The following is a 19,421-nucleotide window of genomic DNA, read 5'->3' as shown; positions in this document are numbered from 1 at the left end:
CCTGCATATTCAGGCCCCGATCACTCAAAATCTTTTTCACTCCATCTTTCCACCTCCAATTTGGTCTCCCATCTCTGACACATATATCTTCTTGGTCAATCTTTCCCCACTCATTCTCTCCATGTGACCAAACCATTTCAAAACACCCTCTTCTGCTCTCTCAACCACACTCTTTTTATTTTCACTTCCTCCAGCTTTTCTCCATTCAAACTTATATATATATATAAGTCTGTTGGGGATGAGAGAGCTTGGGAAGTGAGTCAGTTGTTGTTCGCTGATGATACAGCGCTGGTGGCTGATTCATGTAAGAAACTGCAGAAGCTGGTGACTGAGTTTGGTAAAGTGTGTGAAAGAAGAAAGTTAAGAGTAAATGTGAATAAGAGCAAGGTTATTAGGTACAGTAGGGTTGAGGGTCAAGTCAATTGGGAGGTGAGTTTGAATGGAGAAAAACTGGAGAAAGTGAAGTGTTTTAGATATCTGGGAGTGGATCTGGCAGCGGATGGAACCATGGAAGTGGAAATGGATCATAGGGTGGGGGAGGGGGCGAAAATTCTGGGAGCCTTGAAGAATGTGTGGAAGTCGAGAACATTATCTTGGAAAGCAAAAATGGGTATGTTTGAAGGAATAGTGGTTCCAACAATGTTGTATGGTTGCGAGGGGTGGGCTATGGATAGAGTTGTGCGCAGGAGGATGGATGTGCTGGAAATGAGATGTTTGAGGACAATGTGTGGTGTGAGGTGGTTTGATCGAGTAAGTAACGTAAGGGTAAGAGAGATGTGTGGAAATAAAAAGAGCGTGGTTGAGAGAGCAGAAGAGGGTGTTTTGAAATGGTTTGGGCACATGGAGAGAATGAGTGAGGAAAGATTGACCAAGAGGATATATGTGTCGGAGGTGGAGGGAACGAGGAGAAGAGGGAGACCAAATTGGAGGTGGAAAGATGGAGTGAAAAAGATTTTGTGTGATCGGGGCCTGAACATGCAGGAGGGTGAAAGGAGGGCAAGGAATAGAGTGAATTGGAGCGATGTGGTATACCGGGGTTGACGTGCTGTCAGTGGATTGAATCAAGGCATGTGAAGCGTCTGGGGTAAACCATGGAAAGCTGTGTAGGTATGTATATTTGCGTGTGTGGACGTATGTATATACATGTGTATGTGGGTGGGTTGGGCCATTTCGTTCGTCTGTTTCCTTGCGCTACCTCGCAAATGCGGGAGACAGCGACAAAGCAAAAAAAAAATATATATATATATATATATATATATATATATATATATATATATATATATATATATATATATATATATATAAAAAGTATAAAAAAAAATATATATATATATATATATATATATATATATATATATATATATATATATATATATATATATATATATACATATTTTTTTTTCTTGCTTTGTCGCTGTCTCCTGCGTCTGCGAGGTAGCACAAGGAAACAGGCGAAAGAAATGGCCCAACCCACCCCCATACACATGTATATACATACGTCCACACACGCAAATATACATACCTACACAGCTTTCCATGGTGTACCCCAGACGCTTCACATGCCCTGATTCAACCCACTGACAGCACGTCAACCCCAGTATACCACATCGATCCAATTCACTCTATTCCTTGCCCTCCTTTCACCCTCCTGCATGTTCAGGCCCCGATCACACAAAATCTTTTTCACTCCATCTTTCCACCTCCAATTTCGTCTCCCACTTCTCCTCGTTCCCTCCACCTCCGACACATATATCCTCTTGGTCAATCTTTCCTCACTCATTCTCTTCATGTGCCCAAACCACTTCAAAACACCCTCTTCTGCTCTCTCAACCACACTCTTTTTATTACCACACATCTCTCTTACCCTTACGTTACTTACTCGATCAAACCACCTCACACCACACATTGTCCTCAAACATCTCATTTCCAGCACATCCATCCTCCTGCGCACAACTCTATCCATAGCCCACGCCTCGCAACCATACAACATTGTTGGAACCACTATTCCTTCAAACATACCCATTTTTGCTTTCCGAGATAATGTTCTCGACTTCCACACATTCCTCAAGGCTCCCAGAATTTTCGCCCCCTCCCCCACCCTATGATCCACTTCCGCTTCCATGGTTCCATCCACTGCCAGATCCACTCCCAGATATCTAAAACACTTCACTTTCTCCAGTTTTTCTCCATTCAAACTCACCTCCCAATTGACTTGACCCTCAACCCTACTGTACCTAATAACCTTGCTCTTATTCACATTTACTCTTAACTTTCTTCTTTCACACACTTTACCAAACTCAGTCACCAGCTTCTGCAGTTTCTCACATGAATCAGCCACCAGCGCTGTATCATCAGCGAACAACAACTGACTCACTTCCCAAGCTCTCTCATCCCCAACAGACATCATACTTGCCCCTCTTTCCAAAACTCTTGCATTCACCTCCCTAACAACCGCATCCATAAACAAATTAAACAACCATGGAGACATCACACACCCCTGCCGCAAACCTACATTCACTGAGAACCAGTCACTTTCCTCTCTTCCTACACGTACACATGCCTTACATCCTCGATAAAAACTTTTCACTGCTTCTAACAACTTGCCTCCCACACCATATATTCTTAATACCTTCCACAGAGCATCTCTATCAACTTTATCATATGCCTTCTCCAGATCCATAAATGCTACGTACAAATCCATTTGCTTTTCTAAGTATTTCTCACAGACATTCTTCAAAGCAAACACCTGATCCACACATCCTCTACCACTTCTGAAACCACACTGCTTTTCCCCAATCTGATGCTCTGTACATGCCTTCACCCTCTCAATCAATACCCTCCCATATAATTTACCAGGAATACTCAACAAACTTATACCTCTGTAATTTGAGCACTCACTCTTATCCCCTTTGCCTTTGTACAATGGCACTATGCACGCATTCCGCCAATCCTCAGGCACCTCACCATGAGTCATACATACATTAAATAACCTTACCATCCAGTCAATAATACAGTCACCCCCTTTTTTAATAAATTCCACTGCAATACCATCCAAACCTGCTGCCTTGCCGGCTTTCATCTTCCACAAAGCTTTTACTACCTCTTCTCTGTTTACCAAATCATTTTCCCTATATATGTATATTGGAAAGGATCACAATTTTGCGCGTGATCAAGATATTCCTAGGGATGCCATTTGGTAAACATGTTTACCAAATGGAGTCCTAGCTTCGTCTCTTCGATTTATGTCAACTGACTTATATTTCTTTCTTGTGTCTCCCCCTCCCGTGATGATGTGATTGTTACACGAAAGTGCACTTGGGAACTTATCGTGTTTCATTTTCCCCGTGGGCTCAAAGGAATATATATTCCCTCGAAGGCTCATTCCTCTGTTCTTAACGCTACCTTGCTGACGCGGGAAATGGCGAATAGTATGAAAAATATATTGTATTTATTTTTTTATTATACTTAATCACCGTCTCCCACATTAGCGAGGTAGTGCAAGGAAACAGACAAAAGAATGGCCCAACCCAACCACGTACACATGTACATACATAAACATCCACACACGCACATATACATAACTATACATTTCAACATATACATACACATACATACAAAGACATCTTTCCTTCTTTCATACTATTCGCCATTTCCCACGTTAGCGAGGTAGCATTAAGAACAGAGGACTGGACCTTTGAGGGAATATCCTCACCTGGCCCCCTTCTCTGTTCCTTCTTTTGGAAATTAAAAAAAAAAAAAAAAGAAGAAGAGAAGGAAGGATTTCCAGCCCCCCGCTCCCTTCCCTTTTAGTCGCCTTCTACAACACGCAGGGAATACGTGGGAAGTATTCTTTCTCCCCTATCCCCAGGGATAAAAATATATATATTATATATATATATATATATATATATATATATATATATATATATATATATATATATATATATATATATATATATTCTTTCTTTTAAACTATTTGCCATTTCCCGCGTTAGCGAGGTAGCGTTAAGAACAGAGGACTGGGCCTTTTTTGGAATATCCTCACCTGGCCCCCCCTGTTCCTTCTTTCGGAAAATTAAAAAAAAAATGAGAGGGGAGGATATTATCCCTGGGGATAGGGGATTAAGAATACTTCCTACGTATTCCCTGCATGTCGTAGGAGGCGACTAAAAGGGGAGGGAGCAGGGGGCTGGAAATATATATATATATATATATATATATATATATATATATATATATATATATATATATATATATATATATATATATATATTCCTGTGCCAGTGAAGTAGCGCAAAGAAACAGACAAAAGAATGGCCCCTCCCACCCACACACACACATGCACAAACATAAACACCCACACATGCACATATACATACCTATACATTTCAACGTATACATACATATACATACACAGACATATAAGTATGTACACATGTTCATACTTGCTGCCTTGATCCATTCCCATCGCCACCCTGCCACACATGAAATGGCAACCCCCCCACACACACACACGCACACACACACACACACACACACACACACACACACACACACACACACACACACACACACACATGCACTCGAGGTAGTGCTAGGAAAAGACAACAAAGGCCACATTCGTTCACACTCAGTCTCTAGCTGTCATGTGTGATGCACTGAAACCACAGCTCCCTTTCCACATCCAGGCCCCAGGAAACTTTCCATGGTTTACCCCAGAAGCTTCACATGTGTCTGTGTACATATATGCTTATATTCACTATCAGTTATAGGTTGATTTCATGAATTTTGCTAATGTTAAGTGTCATCATTCAGAGTGATCTCTACTTGCCATGACATGGCCTCCCGGTTTGTGCGGGTGTTGAGTCGTGGTGTGCGGAACTACCTCTTGCCAGAAGACTTCCTCAGCATGATCCAAGATGTGGTAGACACACATCCTGGACTCACGTTCCTCAAGGAGGCTACTGAATTCCACTCCAGATATGTTCACACAGTGAGTCATCCAGACTTAGTGTTGTTCTTTTTCAGAGTATAAGTTGATAGGTTGCCTAAATTAAATTCAGGTTAGACTTTCAAGGAGGACAGGAATGTGTAAGTGGATCATGCCATAGAATTTGTGTACGGCATGCATTCATTACAAGCTGGAATGATTTAAAGCGCTAAAATTGATACAGTTTTCAAGCAGTAGGATGAGGAAGTAATAGAACTGTGTCATGGAACATTGCTTGATCAGTCCCATGATACAGTTTATCTTATTCATCATCATCATTACAAATTTCATTTCATCAGTTTTTATTATGTACTTTTACCAATCTCTAGATACTCAAGACTTGACTGTATTTTTTTTTGTGTGTGTCAGCTGAGATGGCACGGGCACCTGAGGCCCTAATCAAGACCACCCCTTTAACTCTGTAGGTACAGTAAACTCTTGTAACCTAGTTGAAGAAAATTTTGTGGTAAAAGAGAAAAGAGAGGTGTTTGGTGGTACTTACAAGGAAGAAGTGCAAATGATTAAGAGATGTATAAGAGAAAGCAGCAGGATATCAAGAGTAAGGTGCAGGGTTTGAAAAAGAGGGCAAATGAGAGTTAGGCTGAGAGAGTATCATCAAACGTTTGTATTAATATAAAGATGTTTTAGGAGGTAAATAATTTTTAAATTATTATTATTATTAATTAATGTTCTGTATTATTTTTCCGGTCCATTAAATCTGAAATTCATTATATCAAGGTACATTACTTTGAGGGTTTACTGTATATTCATACATATTTGCCATTTCCCACAATAGTGAGGTAGCATCAAGAACAGGTAACAGAGCCTTAGAGGGAAATTCCTCACATGGCACTTTGTCTGTTCCTTTTAGTCACCTTATACGACATGCAGTGCTGCAACCAGGATTCAAACCAATGTGCATGGCCTTGGGTGGCCTGTGAGTGCATCATGCTCAGGAATGCTAACCACTGCTCCACATTTATTTTAGATTTTTATTTGGTATGGCTTTCGTGTAATCATATTATGCAATGTGTATTTGCACAAAAATTCACACACAAATGGGAAGGTAGATGGGAATTAGGAAAGAACAAGAAATCATAGATATGAGAAAACAAGAGAAGGTGGAGAATGAGAAATTTACATGCATGAATGGAAAATGTTGAGTTTGAGAATTGAGGCAGACTATCAGGTGATGGTTCAGTATGAGTGAAATTTGAGTGGTAATTAGTTAGACTTAATATTGTTAGAGAATAAGCTGTCTCTCAAATCTTTTTATGGCAATGCTTTCATGGACAATTGAGGATAGTGAAATTCTACCTTTCTTGTTATTGTTTCACCATTTTAGCATCATTTTCTGCTAATTTTTGTATGGCACATATGAAGTAGGTTATATCCCTGTATCATCTGATTGGATTTTATAAATGATTCTTTCATTTTTTCTTTTCTGTTTTTTCAGGTCATTGCTAGAATATATTATTGTGTAAATAGATCATGGTCTGGCAGAATAATTTTGCCAGAACTTAGGAGATCCAACTTATTACAGGTAAGAAATTTTTGGTTAAAACTTTTTTGTACCCTCTATTGCATGGTTAGACATAACAGTGCATGTACCTTTATTTGATGTGTTATTATTATCTCCATTTTGATTAGTTTAAAATGAGAATTGTTAATCACATTACTTGACAAATTAATTTCTCATACAGACAAAGCTGAGCATCTGAGAGAGCACTTGCCTAATTATTTTTTTTTATTTATTATAATGTCGCTGTCTCCTGCGTTAGCTAGGTAGTGCAAGGAAACAGACGAAAGAATGGCCAAACCCACCCACATACACATGTATATACATACACATCCACACACGCACATATACATACCCATACATTTCAACATATACATACGCAGACATACTCATATACATAATTCATACTTGCTGCCCTTATTCAATTCCCGTCGCCAACCTGCCACACATGAAATGACACCTCCCTTCCCCCCGCACGTGTGCCAGGTAATGCTAGGAGAAGACAGCACATCGACACCGGTATACCACATCGTTCCAATTCACTCTATACCTTGCACACCACATTCGTCACACTCAGTCTCTAGCTGTCACGTATAATGCACCGAAACCACAGCTCCCTTTCCACATCCAGGCCCCACAAAACTTTCCATAGTTTGCCCCAGATGCTTCACATGCCCAGCTTCAATCCATTGACAGCACGACAACCCTAGTATACCACATCATTCCATTTCACTCTATTCCTTGCACGCCTTTCACCCTCCTGCATGTTCAGGCCCCGATCACTCAAAATCTTTTTCACTCCATCCTTCCACCTCCAATTTGATCTCCCACTTCTCCTTGTTCCCTCCACCTCTGACACATATATCCTCTTTGTCAATCTTTCCTCACACATTCTCTCCATGTGACCAAACCATTTCAATACACCCTCTTCTGCTCTCTCAACCACACTCTTTTTATTACCACACATCTCTCTTACCCTTTCATTACTTACTTGATCAAACCACCTCATACCACATATTGTCCTCAAACATCTTATTTCCAACACATCCACCCTCCTCCGCACAACCCTATCTATAGCCCATGCCTTGCAACCATATAACATTGTTGGAACCACTATTCCTTCAAACAGACCCATTTTTGCTTTCCAAGATAATGTTCTCGCCTTCCACATATTCTTCAACACTCCCAGAACCTTTGCCCCCTCCCCCAACCTGTGACTCACTTCAGCTTCCATGGTTCCATCCTCTGCCAAATCCACTCCCAGTTATCTAAAACACTTCACTTCCTCCATTTTTTTCCATTCAAACTTACCTCCCAATTGACTTGTCCCTCAACCCTACTGTACCTAATAACCTTGCTCTTATTCACATTTACTCTCAACTTTCTTCTTTCACACACTTACCAGACTCTGTCACTAGCTTCTAGAGTTTCTCACCTGAATCAGCCACCAGCGCTGTATCATCAGCGAACAACAACTGACTCACTTCCCAAGCCCTCTTATCCACAAGAAACTGCATACTTGCCTCTCTCTCCAAAACTCTTGCATTCACCTCCCTAACAACCCCATCCATGAACAAATTAAACAACCATGGAGACATCATGCACCCATGCCCCAAACTGACATTAACTTTCCTCTCTTCCTACAAGTACACATGCCTTACATCCTCGATAAAAACTTTTCACTGCTTCTGTCACCTTGCCTCCCACACCATATACTCTTAATACCTTCCACAGAGCTTCTCTATCAACTCTTATCATATGCCTTCTCCAGACCCATAAATGCTACATACAAATCCACTTGTTTTTCTGAGTATTTCTCACATAAATTCTTCAAAGCAGACACCTGATCCACACATCCTCTACCACTTCTGAAACCACACTGCTCCTCCCCAATCTGATGCTCTGTACTTGCCTTCACCCTCTCAATCAATACTCTCCCATATAATTTCCCAGGAATACTCAACAAACTTAAACCTCTGTAATTTGAGCACTCACCTTTATCCCCTTTGCACTATGCATGTATTCTGCCAATCCTCATGCACGTCACCATGAACCATACATACATTGAATATCCTCACTAACCAGTCAACATCACAGTATTTTTATTATGTCATAGTAGAGGGATTGTGCAGTGACATGGATTTGATGGTAATACATGAGACAGTGGATAATAATGAGCTGTTTCATGAGAGTTTGGAATGTTAGTTTGATCAATAGAAAAGTGTGCTCCCCATAGAGACAGTCCACTATGTAGCTTCCTCCAAGAAGTGTTAATTACCATTACTGATGTAACTCCTCAACATTTGTTTACATCAAGATCAACTCATAATCATGTCTTCAGTTGGGGAAGTAAATAAAGACCCTGAAGCCTAAGACAAGTGATATTCTTTCATATCTTGCTAATGTCTGGTCATCACCCTTGTGACAGGTTGTGGCATTGGGAGTCTCATTTCTAAGCTCCCTTTTTTTTTTTTTTGTCTTCCCTCCCTCATTTTGCTTCCTCTGTGTTGTTGATGGATCAGCCTCTCCCTCTTTCTCCATCGAGAGCTGTGTCCCTTAAGATTCTGGTTTGTCTTTTGCACTTTTTCTCCTTTTTATCAGCAATTTCCTTTCTTCTACATATAACTACATGTGCACATATGCTGATGGCTCAGCACTGCATTCCTCCACATCCATCCGTTATCCTACTTCTCTCGGTGAACTTGCATCTCGTCTCAACACAACGACCGCAATAAACTGACTTGGATGGGATTTCTCAGAGGGATAGACGAAATTTGGTTAAGTTTAGTTCTGCCCATCTCCCTGCTAAAAGTTCTTCACAACTTTCCTCTTTCCTTTGTTTGTTCTTTCAGTCCATCATTTGACTCAGTGAACATTCTTAGTATTACTGTAACATCCACTCTGTCTTGGAAACCCCACATTATGGAAATAGCTAAGTTTGTCCCTAAGAAGCTGGAAGTCCTGTGTAGATGTCAAAATTTCTTTTCTTACAAACAGTTGCTCAGTTTATACAAAGGATTGACCCACTCTTTTTTGGAGTATTGCTCTCACATCTGTGGTGGTTCTTGCTGTGTATTCATACTTTTATAGTCATTCAACAAACTACATGCTTTGTGTAGGGTCACTGTGTATGCAGAATTCAAGTGGATAGCTGTGTGCTTATAATGAAGGTCTTTAGGTAAGTAAGAAAGCAGAGTTTATGCTGTCATCTTAGCTTTGGAAGAGACTGCTGTAGGTTACTAATTTTAGAATGAATTAGCTATATATTTAAGTATGGGCAGGAAAATTAAACATCAGTTGATGTTGACCCCCATATCTTAATAGAACATATGATGTCAGTCACTATTTAAGGATAACGTCTTCTCTCATTTTGCTGTTTTTTGATAATGTATACGTAATATTAAAGAGGAAGTTTACACAAATGGTGTCCCATATCTTAACTTTGCATTTCTATCATACAGACTTTAGAATTTTCTATTGCTGTACATTTTATATATATATATATATATATATATATATATATATATATATATATACTTGATCGTCGTTTCCCAAATTGGTGACCTTATATTTTCTCATTTTGCTCCACTTGTCCTCTATTCTGTTGCTGAAGAAGTGTCTTCTTACATTTATCCTGACAGTTTTTTCCCCTCAATTCATGTTATGTCCAACTGTCATGAAATTCCTTCTGATTTTAAATATTTTATTTCTTTATGTTTGAAGGCATACTTTGAGGTATAGAGAAGATTATGAAGAGGAAAAAGAAGTGACAAGGGAAATTATTTCTGAATTTTGTCTCTTAGAATGTGTCAGGTCATAGTTATTGGGATAGACATGAGAAGGTAGAGTTCCATACACCACCTTTGAATGAGAACTGTGAGTGGGGATTATGCCTAATTGGATATGAAAAAAGGACTAGTGTTTAAGAGAGAAGTAAGATATTAGGAGAGGTACTACGCATATGGTGTTGAGAGGTTACTGGAGAGAACACAAATGTTTTAATAGTGCACAAAAAGAAAAGTTCTAACAGAGCGGGAAAGGTGGCGGGAGGGGCTGATACTACTGCTGTCAGAGCCCTCCCTCTCATTGGCTGTAGAGTCAGGCAGAAACTTGGAGATTCTTAGCACCCCATGATGCCTAGGACAAGGGGTCATAGAATTATTGGACTTTGTCATGATTACACTTAAAAAAATTTGATTGGACAGGAGTTGGCAAGAGTATTTATATGAAAAAATTAAGCAAGATTTGAATAGGTGTATGGTGCTTGTAAGAAGATGGCAGGACTACCCTGGTAGTCCCATTTTGATGAGACAAAGTAAGACCAGCAATCCTCACATGTAGAGTGTGAGTAGGTTCAAAATCTTTTACCGCTAAGGACTTTTAGATTGCTGTCATTTCCTCCTCCATCATTCTTTTCGAAAACTTTAGTGTAGACACATTTAGGACGTTTCTATATGTTTAGGTTGACTTAGGGATTCATTATATCTTTTTCATTAAAACTTACTATGTTCATATGCTCTCACCATATTAGACCTAATTCCAATCATATCAATATTTACAGGTCATAAGTTATTTAGAAGAGGAAGAAGATATTAACCAGATCACCGATTACTTCAGTTATGAACATTTCTATGTAATTTACTGCAAGTTTTGGGAACTGGATACAGATCATGACCTGTTCATAGACAAACATGATTTGGCAAAACACAATGAACGTGGTAAGCTGAGTATGTGGTCTTTATTATGGTATAGGTATCCTGTTTTTGAACACATGAGATAGTTTGATATTGTGACCAGCGGAGAAAATGTACTGAAACTCATAAATGAAACATTTTTGTTCTTCCAGCACTTTCTTGGCGTATGATTGAACGTATATTTAGTGGTGCAGTGACGAGAGGACGGTTACAAAAACAAGATCGAATGGGCTACCAAGAATTTGTGTGGTTCCTCATTTCAGAAGAGGACAAGCGGCATCCAACAGCTATAGAGTACTGGTTTAGGTAAGATAGATAGGTTTTCAGAAAGATTGGAAATTGCAAGATTTTATTGAAGCCCTACTCGTTAGTTAGTGATATTGTTGTAGTATGTCTCATTTATAAAGCGAATTTAATGGATTGATATCTGTAGAACATTTTTGAAGCATCTTGATACATAACTTTTACTGATAGATATCCATGTAACAGGTGCATGGACCTTGATGGAGATGGTTACTTGTCTATGTATGAGCTAGAGTACTTTTATGAAGAGCAGCTGCAGCGTATGGAAGCCCTGGGGATTGAAACTCTTCCTTTCCATGACTGTCTTTGTCAGGTTAGTATGCAGGCATGTTGATATATTGTGCTGACCATTTTATGTTTCTTTTTAAAAAATGCTTTTAGAGGTATACATTTTATATAGATTGTTTTACATGAGATAAGAGATTTCACTTCTCTGGAGTACATATTAATTTTATAATTTCAATATAGGGATAATGAACTGTATAATAAAGTATGTACATATCAAGGTGGATATCATTTTTGAAGCAGATGCCAAATATATTTGTATGTGCACTAGTATTATACATGATTACACCTCATACTGCATTATGATACTAGATAAGGTTATTAAAGCTGATGGTCTAAAAGAGGAAGTGACATGGGTGGGAAGAGGGTGGTGGAAGTGAGTGAGCTTGGAAAAGAGGTCTGTGTGAGGATATACCTGGAGAGTTTGGGTGAAGAACGGCAAAAGGTGAGAGTAAACAAAATTTGGGGAGTGGACAATTATGGGAGTTATGTGGGAAAGAATTGCATACATGTACAAGAAAAGTATGTGACACACAGGTGGGATTTGGGCAAGTGATAAGGAGTGGTATGAGCATAATTACCTGCTGAGAAGGAATGAGAGTGATTGTGAGATGTACAAAAAAAAAGCAGCATTAGATCATTAGTACAGGAATTGAAAGAGAGGGCAAATGAGAGTTGGGATGAGATCAGTGGACAGTTATCTGAGAAATGTGGGAATAGAATGATTTGAGTTCATAACATGAAACTATGCAAGAGACTTGTTTAAAAAAGGTGTAATGAAGTACTTGTGTTGTAAAATAGTGAAGGATGAATGGAATAGAATGACTGAGGAAATATGTAATGTAGACAACTTATTTGAATTTAAGAAGTAATATGGTAGCAGAGGATGTTCAAGAGATAGGGCCCTGTAGTTGTTAAACTCCCTTCCCCATGCAGTAGGAATAGGTAATACATACACAAACTGTCTACTTGCAAATATGAGAATATCTTTCAAGAATATGAACAAGGAAATATTTAGCTAGTTATTCATGTTCTACATAAAGCCCTAACCAGAATATACTCCTCAACTTTGGTCACTGCACCTGAAGAAGCACAAAGAGCTAATAGGGAAGTTCGAGAGAAGAGCAGCAACTATAGTAACAGAATTAAAAGAGCTGAGATACAGGGAAGGGCCAGGCACCTAGAATTTGCCCACTGTGAGAGATGGCTTGAGCACAACCTTAAGTTTTTAAGACAATCTGATAACATAAACAATTTCTTGAAAAATGTAGGGACAGAGCAACCAGAGCTTGTAACATGAAATTATGCAAGAAATTTGTTTAAAAAATATGAAGTACTTTTTTGTATAAAAGTGGTGTATGAATGGAAAAAAAGATTAATGAAGACATGGTTAATTTGTGATTATAGAGAATGGTCAAGAGATGGGGCCTTACAAGTGTAGTAATCTCTCCTTGTACAGTACAAATAGTTAATGACACACGCCTGTGCACAGTGTTAGCATTACTGACCATGAGTCAGCACAGGCCCATGGGGATCAAATCCTTGGTGTGATAGTTTGCTCACATCCAATCCAAATTTTCTTCCTCCTCTTCAGGTTTGGTCAGTAATTTGGTACCTGACATGGGCTCATGCATGTGTGTGTGTGTGTGTGTCATTTCATACATATGTATTAGGGTAAGAGACGGGCCTACATGAGCATAAAAGTTTCTCATAAAGCGCAAATAGTAGAACTTTCCCTTCTTTTGGGAAGCATTCGCTGGTACATCCCATCCAAACCTCTGTAAGTTTAGTCTTGTTACTTTGACATCTACCATTTCTAAAGTCTCTGAATCCCTCCACAACTCCCATACCCTCAGACAGTTATAATGCCATGAGTGGTAAGTCATCATCGATGAGGCTGTTACATTGTCTGCAGATGGAAAGGACTTCATTGAATACCTCAGAAAAAAAATTCTTACCTTGCTTCCACTTGCAGTACAACCTCAAAGCTATAGGATCTGCAGAAAAGGGATTTTTAGGTTGCATGCATTAATTGAAGTGTTAAATTCTTCCTTTGATTTTCAGATAGTAGAAAGATTATGCACAAACATTTGTATACATTTTATTTACTCAAATGACACTCTTTAATAGGTCTCATGCTGCCTATCATCTTGCAGATGCTAGATATGGTTCGACCTGAAGAAATCGATAAGATCTCACTCAGGGATCTGAAGAAGTGCCGGATGACACCTATATTTTTTGACACATTCTTCAACTTAGAGAAATATTTGGATCATGAGCAAAGAGATCCATTTGCTTCTCATCGCGCAGAGGATGATGGACCCGAGGTATGGGGACAGAAGATGTGTTTTTACTAGCTAGATGTTACACCCATATTCTCTTAGATACATGATTACCCATTATTGTTTACTCTTTTTGTTCCTTTGTTCATTAGTCCTTCAGATGTACAGCAGGATTATTTTGATAAAGCCCTCAACTTACAGATGTCCAAAAGTCAGGTCTGTATATTCTGTAAGAGAATATAAAACTTGCTTATAAATGTCACGGGTTAATTAATATAACACCTGTAACTTGCTTTCAAATGAAAATCCAAGCTCAAGCATCTTATGTATGGGTTCTACGAAGAAGTATGGGAGCAGAAATGGCGAATGATATATATATATATATATATATATATATATATATATATATATATATATATATTTTTTTTTTTTTTTTTCATACTATTTGCCATTTCCCGTGTTAGCGAGGTAGCGTTAACAGAGAACTGGGCCTAAGAGGGAATATCCTCATCTGACCCCCTTCTCTGTTCCTTCTTTTGGAAAATTAAAAAAAAACAAGAAAGGGGAGGATTTCCAGCCACCCGCTCCCTCCCCTTTTAGTCGCCTTCTACGACGCAGGGAATACGTGGGAAGTATTCTTTCTCCCCTATCGCCAGGGATAATATATATATATATATATATATATATATATATATATATATATATATATATATATATATATATATATATATATATATATATATATCTTTTTTTTAACTTTCTAAAATGGGAAACAGAAGAAGGAGTCACGGGGGGAGTGCTCATCCTCCTCGAAGGCTCAGACTGGGGTGTCTAAATGTGTGTGGATGTAACCAAGATGTGAAAAAAGGAGAGATAGGTAGTATGTTTGAGGAAAGGAACCTGGATGTTTTGGCTCTGAGTGAAACGAAGCTCAAGGGTAAAGGGGAAGAGTGGTTTGGGAATGTCTTGGGAGTAAAGTCAGGGGTTAGTGAGAGGACAAGAGCAAGGGAAGGAGTACCAGTACTCCTGAAACAGGAGTTGTGGGAGTATGTGATAGAATGTAAGAAAGTAAATTTTCGATTAATATGGGTAAAACTGAAAGTTGATGGAGAGAGGTGGGTGATTATTGGTGCATATGCACCTGGGCATGAGAAGAAAGATCATGAGAGGCAAGTGTTTTGGGAGCAGCTGAATGAGTGTGTTAGTGGTTTTGATGCACGAGACCGGGTTATAGTGATGGGTGATTTGAATGCAAAGGTGAGTAATGTGGCAGTTGAGGGAATAATTGGTATACATGGGGTGTTCAGTGTTGTAAATGGAAATGGTGAAGAGCTTGTAGATTTATGTGCTGAAAAAGGACTGGTGATTGGGAATACCTGGTTTAAAAAGCGAGATATACATAAGTATACGTATGTAAGTAGGAGAGATGGCCAGAGAGTGTTATTGGATTACGTGTTAATTGACAGGCACGCGAAAGAGAGACTTTTGGATGTTAATGTGCTGAGAGGTGCAACTGGAGGGATGTCTGATCATTATCTTGTGGAGGCTAAGGTGAAGATTAGTATGGGTTTTCAGAAAAGAAGAATGAATGTTGGGGTGAAGAGGGTGGTGAGAGTAAGTGAGCTTGGGAAGGAGACTTGTGTGAGGAAGTACCAGGAGAGACTGAGTACAGAATGGAAAAAGGTGAGAACAATGGAAGTAAGGGGAGTGGGGAAGGAATGGGATGTATTTAGGGAATCAGTGATGGATTGCACAAAAGATGCTTGTGGCATGAGAAGAGTGGGAGGTGGGTTGATTAGAAAGGGTAGTGAGTGGTGGGAAGAAGTAAGATTATTAGTGAAAGAGAAGAGAGAGGCATTTGGATGATTTTTGCAGGGAAAAAATGCAATTGAGTGGGAGATGTATAAAAGAAAGAGACAGGAGGTCAGAGAAAGGTGCAAGAGGTGAAAAAGAGGGCAAATGAGAGTTGGGGTGAGAGAGTATCATTAAATTTTAGGGAGAATAAAAAGATGTTCTGGAAGGAGGTAAATAAAGTGCGTAAGACAAGGGAGCAAATGGGAACTTCAGTGAAGGGCGCAAATGGGAGGTGATAACAAGTAGTGGTGATGTGAGAAGGAGATGGAGTGAGTATTTTGAAGGTTTGTTGAATGTGTTTGATGATAGAGTGGCAGATATAGGGTGTTTTGGTCGAGGTGGTGTGCAAAGTGAGAGGGTTAGGGAAAATGATTTGGTAAACAGAGAAGAGGTAGTGAAGCTTTGCAGAAGATGAAAGCCGGCAAGGCAGCAGGTTTGGATGGTATTGCAGTGGAATTTATTAAAAAAGGGGGTGACTGTATTATTGACTGGTTGGTAAGGTTATTTAATGTATGTATGACTCATGGTGAGGTGCCTGAGGATTGGCAGAATGCGTGCATAGTCCCATTGTACAAAGGCAAAGGGGATAAGAGTGAGTGCTCAAATTACAGAGGTATAAGTTTGTTGAGTATTCCTGGTAAATTATATGGGAGGGTATTGATTGAGAGGGTGAAGGCATGTACAGAGCATCAGATTGGGGAAGAGCAGTGTGGTTTCAGAAGTGGTAGAGGATGTGTGGATCAGGTGTTTGCTTTGAAGAATGTATGTGAGAAATACTTAGAAAAGCAAATGGATTTGTATGTAGCATTTATGGATCTCGAGAAGGCATATGATAGAGTTGATAGAGATGCTCTGTGGAGGGTATTAAGAATATATGGTGTGGGAGGCAAGTTGTTAGAAGCAGTGAAAAGTTTTTATCGAGGATGTAAGGCATGTGTACATGTAGGAAGAGGGGAAAGTGATTGGTTCTCAGTGAATGTAGGTTTGCGGCAGGGGTGTGTGATGTCTCCATGGTTGTTTAATTTGTTTATGGATGGGGTTATTAGGGAGGTGAATGACAGAGTTTTGGAAAGAGGGGCAAGTATGAAGTCTGTTGGAGATGAGAGAGCTTGGGAAGTGAGTCAGTTGTTGTTCACTGATGATACAGCGCTGGTGGCTGATTCATGTGAGAAACTGCAGAAGCTGGTGACTGAGTTTGGTAAAGTGTGTGAAAGAAGAAAGTTAAGAGTAAATGTGAATAAGAGCAAGGTTATTAGGTACAGTAGGGTTGAGGGTCAAGTCAATTGGGAGGTAAGTTTGAATGGAGAAAAACTGGAGGAAGTAAAGTGTTTTAGATATCTGGGAGTGGATCTGGCAGCGGATGGAACCATGGAAGCGGAAGTGGATCATAGGGTGGGGGAGGGGGCGAAAATTCTGGGAGCCTTGAAGAATGTGTGGAAGTCGAGAACATTATCTCAGAAAGCAAAAATGGCTATGTTTGAAGGAATAGTGGTTCCAACAATGTTGTATGGTTGCGAGGCGTGGGCTATGGATAGAGTTGTGCGCAGGAGGATGGATGTGCTGGAAATGAGATGTTTGAGGACAATGTGTGGTGTGAGGTGGTTTGCTCGAGTAAGTAACGCAAGGGTAAGAGAGATGTGTGGAAATAAAAAGAGCGTGGTTGAGAGAGCAGAAGAGGGTGTTTTGGAATGGTTTGGGCACATGGAGAGAATGAGTGAGGAAAGATTGACCAAGAGGATATATGTGTCGGAGGTGGAGGGAACGAGGAGAAGTGGGAGACCAGATTGGAGGTGGAAAGATGGAGTGAAAAAGATTTTTTTGTGATCGGGGCCTGAACATGCAGGAGGGTGAAAGGAGGGCAAGGAATAGAGTGAATTGGATCGATGTGGTATACCGGGGTTGACGTGCTGTCAGTGGATTGAATCAGGGTATGTGAAGTGTCTGGGGTAAACCATGGAAAGCTGTGTAGGTAGGTATATTTGCATGTGTGGACGTATGGATATACATGTGTATGGGGGTGGGTTGGGCAATTTCTTTCGTCTGTTTCCTTGCACTACCTCGCAAACGCGGGAGACATCGACAAAAAAAAAAAAAAATAATATTTGTATTTTAACAGCTTGTTATAAAACCCCTGGCAGTTGATAGTATGCCATAGGATAAATACTCTTACACTGAAAATATCTTTATTGTGATAAAGCATTTAACATAGCATGTTACCATGAGTTAGGTCACCTGAGCATCTTTATACGAACATTGAGGGTGTTATTACTAAAAGATGGCATCCCACATGGTGTAGTAGGCTTTCAAGATTTAGGGAGCTTTTGCTGATTATTGTAGTAGAGGGAAATGTTTTTCTGAAGCCATGTGGTAAATGTTAAATGTCATCAGTAATGGGAAGAAATGTGAAATTAGACATACTTGAATGATACAGCAAAAAGGGTTGATACCAATATAGTACACCACTTGAGCAATGTACTTCAGTATGTTTTTTTACAGCCCACAAAACATATACATCTTAGGTTATGAAGGTTATGTTTAACCTTATCCAGTTTCCACTGGTATCCCACAAAGATTAACATTTGAAGTTAGTTGGATTGTGTTTAACCTTACCTAGTTTCCACAGGTATCTGATTGGGATCGTTATGCAGCTGAGGAGTATGAGCTGTTAGTTGCTGAGGAAGGTGGTGCAGATCATCAGGATGACATGTAAGTTTAGTGTAGTGTTATTTCATATGCTGTATGTATTTCCAGTTTAGATGGTTACATGTAATATCATAAATTGTGTGCGTTAAAACTGCTAGAGACTGAGTGTGAACGAATGTGGCCTTTGTTGTCTTTTCATAACGCTACCTCACGCACATGCGGGGGTAGGGGGTTGTCATTTCATGTGTGGCGGGGTGGCGACAAGAATGAACAAGGGCAAACAGTATGAATTATGTACTTGTGTATATATGTATATGTTTGTGTGTGTATATATGTATGTGTACGTTGAGATGTATATGTGCGTGTGTGGACGTATGTCCACACACGCAAATATACATACCTACACAGCTTTCCATGGTTTACCCCAGACACTTCACATGCCCTGATTCAATCCACTGACAGCACGTCAACCTCGGTATACCACTTCGATCCAATTCACTCTGTTCCTTGCCCTCCTTTCACCCTCCTGCATGTTCAGGCCCCGATCACACAAAATCTTTTTCACTCCATCTTTCCACCTCCAATCTGGTCTCCCACTTCTCCTCGTTCCCTCCACCTCCGACACATATATCCTCTTGGTCAATCTTTCCTCACTCATTCTCTCCATGTGCCCAAACCATTTCAAAACACCCTCTTCTACTCTCTCAACCACGCTCTTTTTATTTCCATACATCTCTCTTACCCATACGTTACTTACTTGATCAAACCACCTCACACCACACATTGTCCTCAAACATCTCATTTCCAGCACATCCATCCTCCTGCGCACAACCCTGTCCATAGCCCACGCC

General features: G+C 39.7%; 1 protein-coding gene across 7 annotated transcripts in view; it reads left to right on the top strand.

Moving 5' to 3' along the window:
• The window catches only part of LOC139755398 (uncharacterized), a 399,483-nt gene that overhangs the window by 359,907 nt on the left and 20,155 nt on the right, over nt 1-19,421 (top strand). For 4 of the 7 annotated variants that reach the window (XR_011714092.1, XM_071673667.1, XM_071673665.1 and 1 more), the window contains 7 exons: nt 4,816-4,993; nt 6,447-6,533; nt 11,071-11,227; nt 11,356-11,509; nt 11,693-11,819; nt 13,948-14,118; nt 18,542-18,633. Coding sequence is in view for 6 of the 7 variants with exons in the window: in XM_071673667.1 (XP_071529768.1) it covers nt 4,816-4,993; nt 6,447-6,533; nt 11,071-11,227; nt 11,356-11,509; nt 11,693-11,819; nt 13,948-14,118; nt 18,542-18,633 (966 nt within the window). In the remaining variant the exon portion in view is untranslated. Of the gene's footprint in view, nt 1-4,815; nt 4,994-6,446; nt 6,534-11,070; nt 11,228-11,355; nt 11,510-11,692; nt 11,820-13,947; nt 14,119-18,541; nt 18,638-19,421 lie in introns of those variants that run through there. The other 3 variants (XM_071673666.1, XM_071673669.1, XM_071673670.1) reach the window with 2 other exon arrangements.

The sequence above is a fragment of the Panulirus ornatus genome, chromosome 19, assembly GCF_036320965.1.
Source record: "Panulirus ornatus isolate Po-2019 chromosome 19, ASM3632096v1, whole genome shotgun sequence".
Classification (NCBI taxonomy): Eukaryota; Metazoa; Arthropoda; class Malacostraca; order Decapoda; family Palinuridae; genus Panulirus; species Panulirus ornatus.
The sequence above is the reverse complement of the archived record's forward strand: the minus strand, read 5'-3'. Positions and strand labels throughout refer to the sequence as shown.